The sequence below is a fragment of the Equus quagga genome, chromosome 14 (genome assembly GCF_021613505.1).
Source record: "Equus quagga isolate Etosha38 chromosome 14, UCLA_HA_Equagga_1.0, whole genome shotgun sequence".
NCBI classification, from domain to species: domain Eukaryota; kingdom Metazoa; phylum Chordata; class Mammalia; order Perissodactyla; family Equidae; genus Equus; species Equus quagga.
The window spans coordinates 93,275,873-93,293,575 of NC_060280.1; the positions used below are offsets into that span (position 1 = coordinate 93,275,873).

Genomic DNA, 17,703 nt, shown 5'->3' on the forward strand with positions numbered 1-17,703 from the left:
TGGGGCTGCCCTGTGCAGTGTAGGATGTTGATCCGCTTCCCACTAGATCCCAAGAGTGCCCGTCCCCCAGTCATGACAACCAAAAATGCCTCTCGACATTGCCCAGTGTCCCCTGGGGGGAGCACCATTGCCCCCGCTTGAGAACCACTGATCTAGCCTGAACAGGTGTCAGTCTGGAGATATTCAAGGGTCGTGTGGTTTTTCTCACTTTTTTCTGGTGTGTGTGAGGAAGATTGGCCCTGAGCTAACATCCATTCCAATCTTCCTCTATTTTGTATGTGGGATGCTGCCACAGCGTGGCTTGATGAGTGGTGTGTAGGTCCGCGCCCAGGATCCAGACCCACAAACCCTGGGCCACCAAAGCAGATCACGTGAACTTAACCACTACGCCATCAGGCCGGCCGCACTTTTCTCAGTTTTTGTCTTACTCTGTGACTGCAAACTCTGAGAGGATGAGCTGCAGCTGAATTTTTACTGATGACCTGGGACTCAGACAGTTGGAGTCCCCAGCTCGCCCGGTTCTCACCACCCCCTTCCCCTGCCCTAAGCCTCATTTTTCAAATTTGTTCATGAGGTTGTGATAAACACGAACCCTGGGGTTTGTCCCGAGATTGCGGTGTGTCCGTTTGACTCTCCGGTGCCCTCCTGTCCCCAGCAGATGGGCCTGGTGGTCGCTGAGGGCTGTCCTGTGACCTCAGAGGCTGCAAAACCTTTATACTCTTTGCAGAAAATGTAGGTTTTGCCCAGGATCCCGTGTACAGACAGAAGAGACGGTAGTTCCGCAAGTCTAAAACTTTTCAGCCACGTCTTCAGTGTGCCGCTCAGTTAACTGGAAAATGAGATTTTCCCAGCAGCCCCTCCCCTCGCGCATCTGCTGAGTGCTGGGGCTCCCCGGGTCCGGTGTGTGCTGGTGCCCCGAGGCAGTGGAGGTCACAGGAATTGGGTGAGGTTAGAGCGGGGGAGCCTCAAATGGCCTTGGGGGGAGGGACAGTGTTGGGGGTTTGGGGACAGAGACATGTTACTTACCCGCTGAATTCCGGCCTAGTCAGTGGGTTCAGGCACGGAGAACAGGCTAGGATAGAATGGGCGACGGGGCTGGCCATTTGCGGGGGAGTTGGGTGCATGGGGGTCCAAGAAGGCTTTTCTCCTATGATGAGCCCTGCGCATGAGAAAGGCCGAGGCGGCGGCAGGCCAGGTGGCTGCTGTTGCCGTGGCCCAGCCCGGGTTGCTCTCCATGGTACTTCGAAGCCATCAGGACACAGACAGGTTTGCATCCTTGTCGATTCAGGATTTGGTGGGAGTGCTGGCAGCAAGTGGCAGGGGTCTCTGTTTGAGGGGGATTCATTTTGCCACCCACATGCAGTAACCTTCCTGTGGTCCCGTGGAGTCATGTTCCAAGCAACTGTACCCTCCTCGGTAGAAAGCTCTATGGCATGGGGCCTCCGAGCAAAGCCCCATGTCCACAGCTCGCTGCGTCCCTGGTCGTCTTGGCACTCGGTGCTTGCATAGCGCCCGCTGGGAATCTCAGCCCTCGTGGAGCTTCACGCTCGTTCAAGGAGCTTGTGGAGGAACGTAAAAGAAAAACCGAAGCCGGGGCCACACCATCAGAGATCACTGTCAGGTGGCAATGGTTTTGCGAAGCCCCACAAATGTTTAATGACATGAAGCCAGAGTGAAAAACGGCAGGCACAAGTTGCGGGCTTGCTTCTGGGCGAGCAACATGTTTCTTTGGCCCATTTAGGTTTTTGTCTGTTTGTTTGGAACTAGGAGCCAACGTTTAAGAATTCAGAGATTTCAGGGGCAAAAAGTAATCTGGTTTCTGATTTCTTTTGAAAAATGGCAGCCAGCCTCGGCCTGCGTTCCTGCCCGGTAATGATTTGCCAGGACTGAGGAGCAGCTGCCGCCCTTAAGAGAGATGTCTGCCCTCCTGGACCCCGCGGTCCCCACCGGGATCTGTGGCCCTGGCCCACCTCCTCCTTTTCCGGTGCCTTCCTGACCTCTGTTGGCGTTTGGGTTTCAACCCTGCCGGACTGCCTCTCGAATGCGGCGTCCTCCGCCCTCGGTACTCCTAAGCAGAGGACCCCAGCAGAAAGCCCCTGACGTCTGTAACTAATTCAGGAGTTGGAGTCCGGGCGAGGCCAGGACTCGAGAGCAGCATATGGCAGCACCTCTCCAGGGGTCCCTGGGAGTCCCCAAGACCTTTTCAAGGGGACTGCGAGTTCAAAACTATTTTCATAACAATACGAAGTCATCATTTGCCCTTTTCACTCTCTTTCTCTGGAGAATGGGCAGTGGGGTTTTTTCCAGTGGTGTGACAGAGCAACAGATGGACTGCAGAAGCAGGTGAACAGACTCTGCCTGTCTTCTCTTAAGCCAGACATTAAAGAGGTTTGTCACAATGTGAAATAGCGCCCCTCTTCTCACTAGTTTTTGTTTGTTTTCAACAGCAGTTTTTCATAAAAATATATTCTTTTGATAAACTTTAACCAGTGTTATCTTAAATAAACTAGTATTTTGACCTTTTCTTACTTTTAATGTCCAGTGTGGTGAGGATCAATAGCAGCAGCCCCCATTTACAAAAGCGCTTCGGGATCCTTGATAGTTTACAAGCGTGGAAAGGGGTCCCGAGACCAAGAAGAGAGCTGCTCGCATGTGACAGCTGAGCTCCAGTGTCAAGGGCCCAAGTGGGACCTGTAGGGAGGCCCACGTGGGTTTCTCCTGTCCCTCCAGCCTCGGGGCAGTTTTGAACAGGGACTGATGGCAGGCTCCGGTCGGTGACTTGTGGCACAGTTGGAAGCGCCTGGACCAACTGTCCTTGGCTTGTGTCTTGCCTCTGCCACTTACTTGGCCAGTGCGCTGACCTCATTTCCTGCGTCTGTAGAATGGGGACGATGCTCGTCGCGTCTGAGGATTGTGTGAGAGAACGTGTGTCGGGTAACTGACCCCCCACCCCCCCAGCATGTGTGGCTATGTGTCAGTTACTACCAGCTGTCACTCTCCTGAGTGCATGCCGGGAAGGGAAAAAGCTGCTGGGTCGGAGCCGTGTTTCTCCACCCCAGCCCTGGGACATCGGGGCTGGTAGGCGCCGTCCTGTGCATTGTAGGGGGTTTAGCAGTATCCCTGGCCTCTACTCACGTGATGCCAGTGGCGCCCACCTACCCTCAGTCGTGACAAGGAAGAATGTCTTCAGACATTGCCCACCCCCTTGGGCAGTCGCCCTCAGTCGAGACCCCCTGGGTTAGGGGATTCCACTGACCCCCAGGAGACTCTGCGTTCCATTGTCATCTGGTCTACCGAAGTCCTAGGATGCCACCCACATTTAAAGACACCTACTGAGTGGGGAGGGAGGGGGAGGACACACAGAAGCTGGGGGGCCACCCTGGTTGGTATTGTCTGACCCATCGGGAATTTATTTTGGTGTGTCATAGAGTTAGGGACCTAACTCAGCCTTTTTTCAAATAATTAATGCAAGATTTCTCAACCTTAGCACAGTTGACACGTGGGGTTGGATCCTTCTTTGTGACTGGGGAGCCATGCTGTGCACTGTAAGGTGCTGATCAGCATCCCTGGTCTCTATCCACTGGATGCCATTAGCAGCTCCTCCCCATCGTGAAGACCAGGAACGTCTCCAGACATTACCCCGTGTCCCGGGACGGGGAGGGGGCAGAAGCACCCCTGAGTGAGGACTGCTGGGATAGAAGATTAAATAAGACTATCCAGGAATAAATCATTTGCCAACTAGAGCTTAGGGCTCGCCCTCCCAACCTTCCTTTTCCATTGTGGCCTTTTGGCAGCTAAGTAGGCATCGGAGATTTCATATCCCTATTAAGGAGGAACAGTGTTTCCCACGCCCTTCAGCATGGCCAAGTCCAAGGTGAGGGCCGGACAGAAGGTCAGAGCTGGAAAGGAGCCTGAGAGATGCTCTGGGTCCAAGCTGTTCGTTTCACAGGGGCTGAAGCCCAGGGCCGTGTCAGCCAGTGCCGGCGTGCCTACGTCCAGCCATGCAGTCCAGGAGCCCGTGCCCTTCCTGTCCAGTGGACAGGTAGCATTGACTTCAGGGGCACCCGTTCTGAAAGCTGACCCTTGGGGGCACGTCATTCCCCATCACTGTCTCAGAGGAGAAGCGGAAGTGGCAGGGACGGTCGTAGTTGCTCCACGTGCGTGTTCAGAAGGAGGCCTTGCTTCTGCAGTGAGTTTTAAATGCCTTTGCTGGGTCACACTCCCCCAGCTTTGCCACACCAAATTTCAGGAATTTGTTGACCCAGAACTAATGCCGGCGTTGCAGCCGTAACAGCCGAGCGGGTGTGGGGAAGGCAGTTCTGGGGACTTCGGTTTCTCAGGTGGTGAGAAAACAGGCTCCCCTCTGCCCGAGGAGAGAGGCCGTTCTGCAGCGTTGACAGTGGTGGCCGCTGGGGATGGAAGAGTTCAGGGCCTGGGTTACTCATCTTCAGCGCCCCGGGGGGTGGCCCGGGTGGTGGGGTCGTCTTGTTGGAGGAACAAGAGTGCCTTTAGCTGGCAGCGTCCCCCCTGCCTGAGCAGGACACACACTCACAGCCTCGCCACGGTCGTCTCGGTCTTCCCTCCGCGAAGGCACCAGCGGGTGCTGTCTCCATCCACATCATCCTGTCTCCAAGGCCACACAACTAGCCTGAGCTGCCAGCATCACTGCCACTTCTCACCTGGACGAGTCCTGAAGGCTCCTCGCTGGTCCCCTTGCATCCCCTCCTGCCTCCCCGAGATCTCTTCTCCTCGCCACCCCTGCATGATGTTCCCTGGGAGTTCATCACAGAACTGTCCTAACACACAAAATCAGGAAGGATCGCATGAGGACCCCTGCTGGGGGGACCTAAAGATAGCAGCCAGATGGTGTCACTGGCCTGCGTGGCCTCCTCCACCAGCTTCCCTGGATGCTGGATGCCAGACTCCGCACCATGGGGTCCCCTCCCTGTGGAAGTCCTCCAGCCACATGGCATCCAGTTCTTTCCGTCCTTAGGACTTCCAGACTCGGGTTCCCTCTGCCTTCGCCTGGCTTGCTCCCGTATGTCCGAGGTTCCCACAACCCCTCAGAGAGGCCCTGGGCCCACTCGCAGTCTTTCCCGCCCCCCTGCTCTCTGCCCCCTCACACCCGTCTCCAGGATGGTCTCTACATGCCTCTGGTGCTTGTTTGTTTTTTTCTCCTTTCCCACTAGAAAGCTGTGGCCTCGGCCACCTTTCCTCCTGTCCCCACTGCCTGGCACAGTGCCCAGCACATAGTAGGTCCTCAGTCGGTCCGGCTGCTGTGAGCCAGGCTTGCCTGGTCGACCTCCCATCAGCTCTCGCCTCTGGGACTCCCTGGGCCTCCGGGAGCTTGAGGGATTGAGCCACTGAGCATTGCGTTGCGGTGTCCTGGCGCCCAGGCAGCTCCTGGACGGGGCTGGGCTGCGAGGCCTTTAATCGTTGTCGGGGCCTGGGGGCTGGGTGACAGTCCTCGAAGCCACGACCCCGGTTCTAAGCCGGTGTCAGTGCACTGGCAGTGGTGTCATCGCAGGAGCAAGCACTCGGTGGGCATCATTCCGTTCCGGCCTGCCCCACACAGCCTGGGGTGCGGCTCCATCCGTGTTGGACGGTGAGCCCAGCGTGCACAGAAAGAGTTAACTTGCCTGGGGTCCCGGCCCCAAGTGGTTGAAGCGGATTTTGACACACGTCACCAGAGCCCGCCTTCCCCAGTTTCAGCAGCCCTGGTCTGCAGCCTCAGCAGAAGTTCTGTCCTCAGGTTTCCTTCCTGTCAGGGCACTTCCGTTGTCTTTACTGGAACTTTCCCCTGAATCTTCAGCCACTTTTACTTCGCCTTGGCGGTGCTGGTGTCGCGCCATCTAGTGGCAGAATGGAAAAGTGCTGTCGGTGCCGGCTGCCTGAATTTCTGTGGTTTGAGAGAAGTTGCCGACTTTGACTTATTTAATAAGTTGATGGGGTTTCTCTTAGATTCAAGACACAGAGGGGCCCAAAGAACTGGGCCTGTCCCCGGCCGCGTGTAGACTGGGCGACTGGGGCGGGCGTGGGGGGAGGGTGTGGCTGCGGGGCTGACGCGTGTGGAGGAAAAGAAGGCAGAATGTGGCTCGGCCTTATGGGCTCATGGGGACCTGAGGCGCCCAGCTGGGACGTCAGGCCGCGGGGTCTGGTCCCACCTCTGCCGCTTCCACGTGCTCCTGTAGTCGTTAGCCATAGAGGGGTCCGGCGGTTGGAGGGGCGGTCGGATCAACATTGAAAAGTGGCTCGGATTTCAGGAGGTGAAGGTAACCGGCAGGATGAAGAGCATTCCAGAAAAAAGTGCATACAATGAAAGATCCCAAGTCTCCAAAAACTGTGCCCCTTCTCAACTCCGCGAGACCAACCGAGAGTCACCTGAAGGAAGGAATACATTTGAGGATCAAAAACAGAGGGAAGGGGCCTGCCTCCCTGCCCTGCCAGGCCGGTGCCCCTGGGCCTGCGGGACTCTGGGCCAGAGAGAGGCATCGCCTAGCAACAGCATGATGGAGATCAGGGCCACTCTGCACCAAGGAATTAGTGTGCAAGCAGACTTGACACGCCAGTGACGAATTCACCGTTATGTATGTTGCTGCACAGGACTGTTTACAGTGATTTCTAAGAAAAGAAATGGCTCGAGGGGCTGAGATAGTGTCGCGGCGTGAAGGCAGTTGCCACGTAGTAATAGACGGTTATTTGTGTTGGCAAGATGCTTTCCACATTTTTTGCACAGATAAGAAGATTAAGACGCATCAGCCCAGGATTAAGCTCATTTTCCACAAGTACCTTGCTGACATTTTGGTCAGGAATTCCGAGGGCCCTTCCAGAAGCGGGCCGTGTCCCAGCCGGGGTTTGAGGCAGGGCTCAGGAGGGGGATAAACAGACGGGCAGAGAGAGGCCGGTTCCCTTCTCGCTGTGCTTTCCTGCGTCTCCATCTGCTCTTCTGTTTAGCTTAAGAGAGGGGCTCGGAGACGGAGCTCGGAGGCTGCCACGGGGAGGTGCCAGAGCTCGTCGCAGGGCCGGCTTGCCTGTGCTGCTGGGGTGCCTCTGCCCACCCCCAGCATGGAGAACGGAGGCTGCCGGGAAAGGGGGAGTGGGGAGAAAGTGTTTGCAGCGTAGGTTCTGGACGTGTTGTGTGAAGCCCAACCCCCTGCAGTTTCCCTCTTGCTCTTCCACAGGTGCTTATCCAGAATGTTCACTGACAGCTGCTTTCTTCCTGATGCCACATCTCAGGAGAAACAGTGTCCAATTCTTAGCTCCAAGGCTCACCTGAGCGGAGAGGATGGGAGAGAGCAGACTGGGGTGGCCACTTCTCTCTTTGGCTCTTGTGCGGCGACAGCAGCGGTGCTCAGGGGCCGTTGGAGACCCGGCTCCCCGCTGAGTCTCTCAGATAGGGACATTGGTTTGCCCTCCCGTCGAGGGTGGTGGCAGAGATTCGGGAGATGGTGTGCGTCAGGCGCTGAGTACCTGCGCAGCCCCTCTGCAAGCGCCCCGTGACTGCCGGCCTGTGTAGGGAGGGATGTCCTTGCTGTAAGAAGGTGGTAGAGGCCGGGAGGATCCCGAGACCTCTGTTGCCCGAGGGTCGGGAGACACTCTTCCCGCCCGGCTGCCTCTGGGTCCAGGCCAGCCCCTTGCTGCCTTCCCCAGCTGGCGGCTGGGGCTCCCTCGCCTCCAGCCGCCCTGCCCCCAGGGGCTCCTCCATCCTCCCCTGGCCTCAGGGCAGTGCCCCCGCATCCCACGCCTTGCTGCCTTTGACAGAGACGCACAGTCATTTTGTTCTAAGGTGTTGCCACCAGTCAACCTCTGGGCAGATGAAACCCTTGAGCCCTGGCCCCTGGCCCACAGGCGGGGGCAGTGCCCTGCTTGAGTTATCGCGGGCGAGGCTGCTGGACGCTCTCCTCCTATGGACCCCTCACCCCATTGTGGACGAGGCAGTTTGGGGCCCTCCTCCTGACAGACTCGTACCCCCATTTATGGGGGGACTTCACGGAGGGGCTGTTGGGACTTGCACACCTGCCCCAGAGCCAGCTGAGGGCATGCCCGGTCCCAGGGCCCCAGGTCGGGAGTCGCTGCTTTAGGAGCAGGGCCTGCCCCCCGAGACCCCTCCCCCGCCCAGAGACCACGCTTCCTGCAGGGAGAGCAGTCTGTGGCCTCTCGGGGCAGGAGGGAGCACCGACTTCCTGGGAGCCATCTGTGGCTTCCTGCCACAAGAAAGGGGCGGCCCGAGTGTGACTGATCCTTCCTTTCCAGAAGCTTCCACACTGACCATGCAGGGGTGAGTGTGAAGATGTTGGGCCCAGTGAGGGGAGGGGGGCACTCAGCTCCTGTGGCCCTGGGCTGTGGTGGTCTGTCCTCCCGGCTGTCCTCGAGGGTCTAGAGTGTGCTGGGGCCACCCTGACCCTCTTCGTGTTCCTCCAGTGCTCCTGTTCTCTGCTGCCTCTTTCCTCCCCGCTCCCGGTCACCTGGCAAGATCCTGCTCATCCTTCCATTTACGTGGTGCTTCCTCCAGGAAGCCCTCCCTGCTCCACGCCCTTTCCGCATCTTCCCCAGGCCGGGTGCCTGAGCTGTGCTTCCCTGTGTTGGAACATTCAACGGAAGTCTGATGTCAGCTCCTGGCAGGCAGGGGACATGTCCCTGCATCACCCCCACACCCTAGAAGCCCAGCGTGATGCCTGGCGCACAGTGGGCTCCCAGGTGTGTGGAATTGCTGAAACTTGTAGTTACCAAACGAATTTCTGATGGCATCCGTGAACGTAGCAGAGGTGCAGCTGGGGCGGGGTCCCAGGCTCAGCGGGGTGGCCGGAGCCACGAACGTCACAGCTGTGGCAGCGATGCGTCTGAGAGCAGGGCCCGAGCGAGGGCAGGGTAGGGCGTGTGTGCAGAGGGCTCCCAGACACCTGGCAGAGGTTTGGGACGAGAGCACAGATCTGTGGCTCTCCACACCTGGCTCACCTGTCCGTGCACATCACCAGGACTGCCAAGACCAGATCCGGGACATGGGCCCTGTCCTTGGGGGTCACAGCAGGGCTACCCCATTTTGCATCTGAACCTCACGGGTGGGTGGAGGGCAGCAGGCAACAGGAGGGAGAGCCAGCGCTGTGGGCCTCCGTCCTTTCAGCTTTAGCCAGTTACCCCACCCCCATGCTGTTTGCCTAGGGGGTTGGGGAGGCGGGGGACTTTCCCTGGCTGGGGTCTCTGATCGCCATCTGGAATCACTGGGGCTCAGGCCGGTGCCGCCTGAGGCGCTAGAGCCAAGGAGGGGTGTGGGGAGGAGGTGGGGACTCAAGACGGGGAGTGGCCATCCATCCTGGACCTGGCATGCAGCCCCTTAGAACCCAGGTGAGGCTGGAGCACCTGCCGTGTCCCCAGAGACACGGCTCTGGATCCCACCCCACTTGACACACCAGTGTGGCCACAGTCACCCCCAGCACGCAGCCAGGGGATTCCCTGGTCAGGGAACTTCGAGGAACGTTCGGTTAAACCGGTCTCTTGACCGCTGGCTCTTTTAACCCGTGCGGTGCTGACGTGTGGAGCCCGTGCTCCAGGCGGGCCCCCTTCATGCAAGCTAACTGTGTGTTAAAAGATCAGGGAGCATCTCCCAGACCAGACACACACCCGGTTGACAGAACCTGAATCAAATAGCCTGCGTTTGAGGCTGTATAACGTTTCAATAGTTTACATTCTTTTGGGGGCCCGGGTCTCTCTAGAAACCTCTGGTGGTGGTTTCCCTTCCCTTGTGAAGGAAAAGCGGGGCTGGAGATTCAGGCGGGTCCTAGAAGCCTCATTGCTCCATCCCCTGTTCGTCCCCAAACCCGGGTGTCAGCTGAAGGCACGCTGCTCAGTCAGCGACAGCCGGAGCTGTCTGGTGACGTGGGGCGGCTCGAAGGACAGTGGCTACCCTGAGGAGTGCGCCAGGCTGCGGGGCCTGGGGTGCGTGTGCCTGTCCTGTGGGGCGGTCCTGCTCTGCCCGTGATGGATTCGGCCCTCCTGAGCTGAGCGGAAGAAACGTGTGTCCCTTCGGGTTCTTGGTGGCGAACTGATGGAGGCTCATTGCCACGTTCACTGCAGTGATGGGTTTGTCCTGGCCGCCAGACCTGCCCTCCGTGGGGGTCCTGGCGGGCCCCAAGGTATGCCCCAGCACCCAGGCCTCCCAGTGCTAGCCTTTGTGGCATAGACGTGTCACTCTGTAAGTGCTTGTGGAGCCATGTTCTACGGGAGGCTCCGGAGGTCCCAGGGGGTCCCCCAGAGGCCTGCTCTGTGTAGCTTCTGTTCCACGGAGGATCGACAGAGAAGCCCCCAGAAGCACCAGGCAAGTGTGCAGACGCACCCCTACCTTTAATCGGATGTCTCCCCTGAAGCTGTCTGCCCCCGGCTGCCTGCTCCCCGTGATTGCCATGGCACCTTGCAGACGATAAGGGCTTAGTAAATATTTCTGTGGTTACAGAGCAGCTGGGGTTACCCGTGTAAAGAAGTAGGTGGGTTAGTTCCAGCGTTTACTGGCTGATGCCTGCACGCCAGTCTGGGCGCAGAGCTGTGTCGGATGCCATGTCCTGGGTCTCTCAGCTTCCCCGACAGGTGGCCTCCACGTGACCCGTGCAGGCTGTAAGGCAGGGCGTGCTTAGGGAGCACAGTCAAGCGGGGCGCTTCCTGCAAGAGGCAGTGTCTGTACACGAGTGAGTGCTGGCCACGTGGGGGAAGGTGAGCACGTGCTCCAGGCAGAACAGCTCAGCCGGGTGGGAGTCTGGGACGTGACAGAAACCTAGGCGTGCAGGGGACCACGGGCCCTTCAGCTGGAAGCGAGCACTTCCCACCGCGGTTCTGGCTGCTCTGCAGAGGCTGGGCCGAGGGCATGAGGGGAGAGGCGGAGAGAGAAGGCGCCTCTGAACCAGGATGCCGGCGGTGGGGGTGGAGGACCAGGAGCCAGGCGTTAACGAGGGGGTCTGCGTGGGTCTCGCCGGGCATGGTCTTCAGGCTGCTTTCAGAGCTTGGGCCCCCATGTGCCCTCCGTAGAGAGCCTCCCGCTTCCCCCTCCGAGAAGCGTGCCCAGGTGCAGGGCACAATTGCTCCTCCCTCAGGTGGACCTCTCCCCGCTCGCACCGGGGGGGCCGTGCTACGCAGCCCAGAAGGTGCTGGGCAGGACCCGCACAGCACAGGCGGCCTCCTGCTGGAACTCTTCTGTTCCCATCCTGTCCCGGGGACCCACAGGCGGCCCAGGCCTGCCACGGCTCCGCAAATCGCTGCGGCCCCTCTTGTGTGCCTGCAGATCACCCGACAGCCTTCACGGCACCAGAGCGCTCATCCTCCCCCATCCGGCTCATCGCTCTCTGCTCTCGTCCTTCTCACTAGCCTGGCGGTCATCTCCACTGCGCCCTCCCCTTACTTGACAAATCCCTGCAGGGCGCCACGTCCTCTTCTCAGACTGCGGGACACCAAGGGGACAGGGCCGTCTCCATTCTCCTGGACTTGGCATCTTAGAGGGGGAGACAGACTGTAGACCCGTGAACAGCTGGCGGGTCAGGTGGCGAGACCCGCTGGGAGGAAGGCGAGCATCTTCCTCCGCTGGGAGGCCAGTCCATGGGCTCTGAGCTGAGTAGAGTGTGTGACTGGTTAGCCTGCGGTGGCCAGGCCTCACCTCTCGGGCTGGAGGCAGCGCTGGGCTCCATCCGAAGCATGGGGGTGGGGAGGGGTGGTTCCCTAAAGAAAATGGGGGGCTGGGGAGCTGCTGGCGCCCCCACTCCTTCCTGCGTCGTCAGCACCTTGCAGCCGGCCAAGGGGCAGATGCAGAAGTGAGGCTGGGCCTGCATGCTCGGCTCGTGGGGGGAAGGGCAGTCTGGGCCTCCCGTGGATGGCGTGGTGAGGATAAGCCGCTGCGTCCCCAGCGGCCCCCAGCATTCCTGCGCTGTCCTTTGTTGCCTGCGTAGGCCCGTTCATTCATTCACGCCTCCATGGGGTTTGTCGCGCGGCAGCTGCACGCTGTGCCGGGGAAATGGCTGCTTAGGGAAGCATGGCAGCCTCATCGGCAGCCCCTCCGCCCTCCCCCGCCCCCGTAGCACTTTGGTCTTGTCCATGTCATTCCCCATGGTGCTCACCGGCAGCTGTGCACGGTGAGGACTGTCGCCCGTGAATCAGACTCGGATGTGATACGGCTTCAGTGAGCGAGGCAGGGGGAGTGGTCACCGTCAGCATCTTTTCTGCTTCTCCAAGGAGTCCGAGTTTGGGGGGCGGGGAGTGGGACGGTGTCCACTTGATGGTCTCAGTCTGGGCCCTTTCCCTCCTCCAGCCCTGTCCCCACCCATCTTCTTTGTTGTGGGTGATCGCCGCCTCCTCACTGGTCTCCCCACATTGCCCTCTTCCCCAGGCTGCGCTCTCTTAAACCCTGAACCAGCCACTCTGCTGCCCGCTGCTTTGACAACACTGCCCACATCCTTAGCACGGCCGTCGTCCACCCAGCGGGCTCCCTGTCTCCGTAGGGGCGAGCCAGCCATGCCGGCACAGCCACCACTCTCCCTTCGGCTCTTCTCGGGGACGGCTCCCTGGCACTCTAGACCGGACACCCACTGGCTCCCCGCACGAGCACTCTCACCAACTAGGAGCCGTATCCCACCCCCGCGTGGCCGTCCTGCTGAGGGGAAGCTCTGGGCGGGCAGGCTCCTGGTCCATCTCCGGGACAGCAGGGCAGTGCGGGCGCCCCCTGAATTCCCCACTCCCCGGCTTCTCATCCACTCCACCCCCTGGGCCTTGGATGTTCCATGCACCCAGAGCCACCAGGCCCGCGTCGGCCGGGCCTCCCCCGCGGGTCCTTGTCCAGGCTCCCCTCGCTGGCCGCAGGGGCAGTGGCAGAGGGCTGTGGATTTGGCTGCCCCTGGATGCGAGGCAAACGCTGTGGCTCAAGAATGACAGGCCGCAGAGCCCTGGTCGCGTCGGGTGACAGAATGTCCCAAAGGGTGTCTTCGTTCAGCAGCGGCTCTGTGAGACGACCCTCAGCCTCTCTGCAACCCCGTGAGTCCTTTTCTTGCACGCGCACTCCCTGAGATCCCGGCGGAAGGTTGGGCTGACCTGACCGGGGAGCTCTCCAAAGGGCGGGAGCCACGTGGGCCGAGCTCCCGGGCCGAGTTCCCAGACCGGCCGCCTGGCCTGCAAATTTGAAAAAAACCCAAAACCTAAACTAGTCTCCGACATTTGAAATTTGGAAGATGCCACATAAAGACCTGCCGTCTCTGGGCCGTGTTCCTGCGAGGCCACACTTGGTGGCACTCAACAGCGGCCGCCTCGGATGCCCTGCAGCCTGCCGCACCCCCAGCGCTCTCCCTCCTTCGGGGGCTCGGCCTGTCCTGAGTGAGTCTCGAAGCCTTCGCATCGGTGTGTAACACGCACACAGAAAAGTGCAGGTGTCCTGCCGTTAGGCGTCACAAACAGGACACGCCCCTGCGTCCCCCGCCGAGACAGTTTCCTAAGCGATGCGATGTTCTTTGAAGTTGCCAGTTTTATGTTAGGTTTGTGTTTTGTTTCTAATTTATTACAGACGAATGTAGCTTTGTTTACTGTGTGAATATCGTGTTGGGGGGAAAAAAACCAATTTTTCTTTTTGCAGAAAAGCCTGCCATTGCTCCGCCCGTCTTTGTGTTTCAGAAGGAAAAAGGACAAAAGGTAAGGCCGGCATGCTCTCTCCACGGGGCCTCTCCTTGTCCCCTCCCGAGGGCACTCCCAGACCCCAGGCCCCAGCGCGGGGGCGTCCGCCTTCTCGCACTGAGCTCAGAGGGACGGCGTCCAACGGGTGTAGGGTGCCCTGGGAGAGTTGAGATGGGTGTGTGTGGAAAGGGCCCAGAGACCCAGCTTTAAAGTCAGCGGGAGAAAGCTGCCTTCTGACGCCTGGTGATTCGTTTTAGAAATGCTGCTGCCCATTAGGAGAACTGGTAGGAGAGAAAAGGGTAGGGGAGAAAGCAGAGGAGGGCGACGGAGGGAGAGGGAGGGAGGAAGAGAGCAGTGGTGGTGGAGGGGAAAACAGGACTGTAAAGGTTTTAGGGGGATTTCTGGCCCCGCTCAACTTGGCGTAAGTGTATTTAGAATATTTGTGAGTTGGCTTGCATTGTGAGTTTACCATCCATCTTTGTTAGGTAGCTTCCCCCTCTTGGATTGTGTGTGTGTGTGAGAGAGGAAGATTGTCCCTGAGCTAACATCTGTGCCAATCTCCCTCTGTTTTGTATGTGGGATGCCACCACAGCATGGCTTGATGAGCAGTGTGTAGGTCTGTGCCCGGGATCGGAAACCGTGAACCTCTGGGCCGCTGAAGCAGAGCGTGTGAACTTAACCACTGATGCCACTGGGCCGGCACCCCCCACCTCGCATTTGAAATGTCTGGACTGCACTGTCGTTGGAACTCCTTGCCCGATTCCTAGTGGCAGAAGGCCTGAGTGGTGCGGCAGGCACGTTGCGTCGTCACGTGTTCTGTTTACCTTGAAGTCTTTGGTGGACTGTCCCTCACTGACAGATCAGGGTGGAAGGTCGAGCTCGTGTCCAAAGTTGGTTGATGTTCTGCGGCGATGCCTCCCGAGCTTGTATGAGGGCTCCCTCTATCTGTCCACAGAATGGATGGTGCCTCCCCACCCATGCCCCAGGACGGCAGGTGTAACTTAATGCCCGTCGCAGTGACCAGGTGCCGCGCTGGATTCCGTGCGTCCAGAAAGGCCCTGCATTGTGTTAATAAGAGCGGCGTTTGAGAATCTCACGGGCCCGAGGGCTCGTGATCCACAGGCGAGGTGCCCCAGTGAGTCCCCAGCCCCCTGCAGGGTGGCCTGCCTCAAGGTTGGGGGCTGCTGCTCTGGCGGTTTGGGACTCTTGGCAGCCCGGCTCCTGCTCGTGGACTCCGTCCCTTGCTCTGAGAACACAGGCCAGACTTCTCTCTGTGCGGGCCCACTCTCCTAGAAGCGTGGAAGCACTGTGCCGAGAGAGAGCGTGTGCACACAGGGGCCGGAGGGGGCAGCCACCTCACCCCGTCCTACCCCCTCGCAGGGGCTCATCGCCGAGGCTTGTACTCATGTCACACTTCCCTGCTGATCATTGCTGAAGAAAGAATCACGAAACCCAGGGAACGTCCTTCCTGTTTTGGTTTTCCAGGTGGCATTTTCCAGATCCGTCAGCCCCGGCCTTGTCCTCTCCCTGCCCAATACGTGCAGCTTCGTCCCACTTGCTTTTCTCACCTGTCCTTCGGAGCTTCGGGCACCGTGAAGGGGCTGTGGCTTCCTCTAGCTTTTAGAAGTGGATATATTCGATTTCTGTTTTTGATGTGAGAGTCACTTCTCCAGTTTTTCATGAAATAGAATTTTCTAGAATTTTGAATTTTATGATGATCACATTTGGAACCATTTTTCATTTAAAACAGGGGTCGGCAAACTCAAGCCTGCCATTGCCACCTGTGTTTTCAGTTATCTTGGCGCACAGCCAGGCCCGTCCCCGTCCCCGTGCCCGGGGCTGCCTTCACGCTCTAACAGAGAGGAAACGAGTTTGGACTGAGACCATGTGGCCCAGAAAGTCAAAAATATTTAGTATCTGGTCCTTTACAGAAAAAGTTTGCTGACCCCAGATTTCAAACGAGTAATAGGAATTAATAATTCTTTAAACTTGAAGACTTTGGGACAGCCAGCAGCAGGAGACACTAAAATGTCCTGTTTGTCCGCCTGAATTGAAAACGCTCACTCCTCTTTCAGTACTGTTGTCACAGCTGAGGTGGGTCTATGGCTTTGCCATCAAAGGCCGCCTTACGTGGACTAGCTTTAGAAGGCCGGCGTGTCTCACGTAAATTGGGAAATGGGTGACGGGGGACCAGAGAGGAGCTGGGAAGATGCTCCTCATCATCTTAAAATGTGCAAGTGCCGTTCTTATCAAAATATTGATCCAGAGCCAGCTCTAAATGGGCTTCTAAAAATAACTGCTCTCCACCTCTTCCGAGTCGGCTCTCCACTTCTGTCACAAGGTCACTGACAGGGCGCCACAGACCCCTGTGTGTTTCACGGCAGAGCCGGGAGCCCGCGTAACCGTCCCTTAGGGCTGTGCCCTGAGCCGTCCGGTGGACAGTGGCAGGTGGACAGAGTCCTCCTTTCCTTCTCTGCTGCCGGTGACAGCACACAGGTGGGGCGGGAAGGGAACGGCTCTGACACGTGCCACTCCTTTCTCCTCGGCTGCCCTCTTCCAGGGAGGCGGGAGGGCCGCGCAGCAGGGAGCAGCCACAGTACTTGGGGCAGAAATGGAAGGTCGCGGCCCCTCCACTCCCTTCTCTGGGCCGAGGTCCAGCCCGGTCCCCTCTCATGCCGCAGAAGCGCAGCTGGGAAAGAGCTGTGCGGGCCACTGCTGGCTTGTTCTGAGCAAACTTCCCCCCCCTTTTCTCTTCAACTTTTTGTTTTGAAAACTGTCAGATCCCCAGAAAAGTTAAAAGAACGGTGCTGCGACACTTGGGCCTCCTTCCCCAGGCTGCACTGAACGTTTCTGTCGAAAGTGCTAGAAGCCCTCGGCTGTGAGTTGTGCCCACCTGGCGTTTCTCCCCTAAACACTCCGCAGGCATCTCCTAGGGGTGGGGCCATCCTCCCCATGGCCCCAGTGGCATGGTCACTCCTAAGAAAATGGGCATTAATTTGGAAGTATCCTTCAATATGTAGTCCATGTTTGAATTGTCCTAATTGTCACCAAAATGTTGCTTACAGCTATTTTTGAGCCGTTTCTTGATCCACAAAGATCTTTAACCTTTAATCTTTAATGATTTTTTAAATTGATCCACAAAGATCAAGAAGTCCCGGTGTTGACCACGGGACCATTAACTTCCCTTTCCGTAAACCGTCTCTGAACCAGCTGGTGGCATGCCTTCAGAGAGCCTGTGTCCCCACTCCAGAGGAAGGCGCCTCACAGCCCAGCTCTTACTGCTGCATTGTGATTGCGAGAAAAGGCTTGAAATTAGAAAGAAAACAATTAAGCCACCAGCCCAGGTGTGTTTGGTTTTTCTTTGGTGGTGAAGCCACACAGCGTTTTCTCTCATCTCCTTGGCAGTCCGAGTTGCATTCACAGCAAACCACAAATTGTGGGCAGTGGCCTGCTGGTGGCATCACTTCATCCCGGGCCGAGTGGTCACCTCCTCCTGATGTCCCACCTTAGAGAAGGCGGTCAACAGTTCCGACAGTGTGAACTCCACCCCAACGCCCGAGACCTGGTCCCAGAGCCCTATCCCCTCGCTTCCTCTAGGTGGCGCTCTTCATGAGGTGCTCGCATTTGCGGGCATCTGTTTTAGGGGCAAAAATGAAACGTTTTCTTAACTGCCCTGAGTGGAGACAGACCGTTGTTTTCCTTTTTAACGTGAAGAGAGTATGAGTCTCCCTGAGTAGGTGGTCTCATCGTTTGTGGTGACTACATGATTCTTTCAGTTACTTTATGTTCCAAATGTCTGTTAAGTCAGAGGGGAGGCTGAGGTTGTGCTGGCACGGTCATGCTTGTTTGTGCAGGGACAGACGGCGCTGCCGCGCAGAAAGCCCCATGTCACGAGGCTGTCGCAGTGTGTTGTGACCTGGTTGTGGAGGCTGCTGTTGGCGGAGCCCGTGTGCGTGGTCATTTTGTCTGCCGCGTGTATTTTAGGGGGCGTCCAGGGCTGCCAACGTCTCGACATCTGGCGCTAACAAACCTGTTGAAAAACTCCAGGCGCGCTCTCTTCGGAGATTACTT

The 17,703-nt window shown here is 58.2% G+C and overlaps 1 protein-coding gene across 6 annotated transcripts in view; it reads left to right on the plus strand.

Annotated features, from left to right (window-relative positions):
- RANBP3 (RAN binding protein 3) overlaps positions 1-17,703 on the plus strand; it is a 52,446-nt gene that overhangs the window by 4,244 nt on the left and 30,499 nt on the right. The window contains exons 1-2 of one of the 6 annotated variants that reach the window (XM_046684992.1): positions 12,623-13,496; positions 13,595-13,650. The exons of 1 other annotated variant lie outside the window; for it this stretch is intronic. In XM_046684992.1, coding sequence (XP_046540948.1) covers positions 13,466-13,496; positions 13,595-13,650 — 87 coding nt within the window. In that variant the 5' untranslated portion in view covers positions 12,623-13,465. Of the gene's footprint in view, positions 1-12,622; positions 13,497-13,594; positions 13,651-17,703 lie in introns of those variants that run through there. 4 more of the 6 variants (XM_046684995.1, XM_046684994.1, XM_046684996.1 and 1 more) reach the window with 4 other exon arrangements.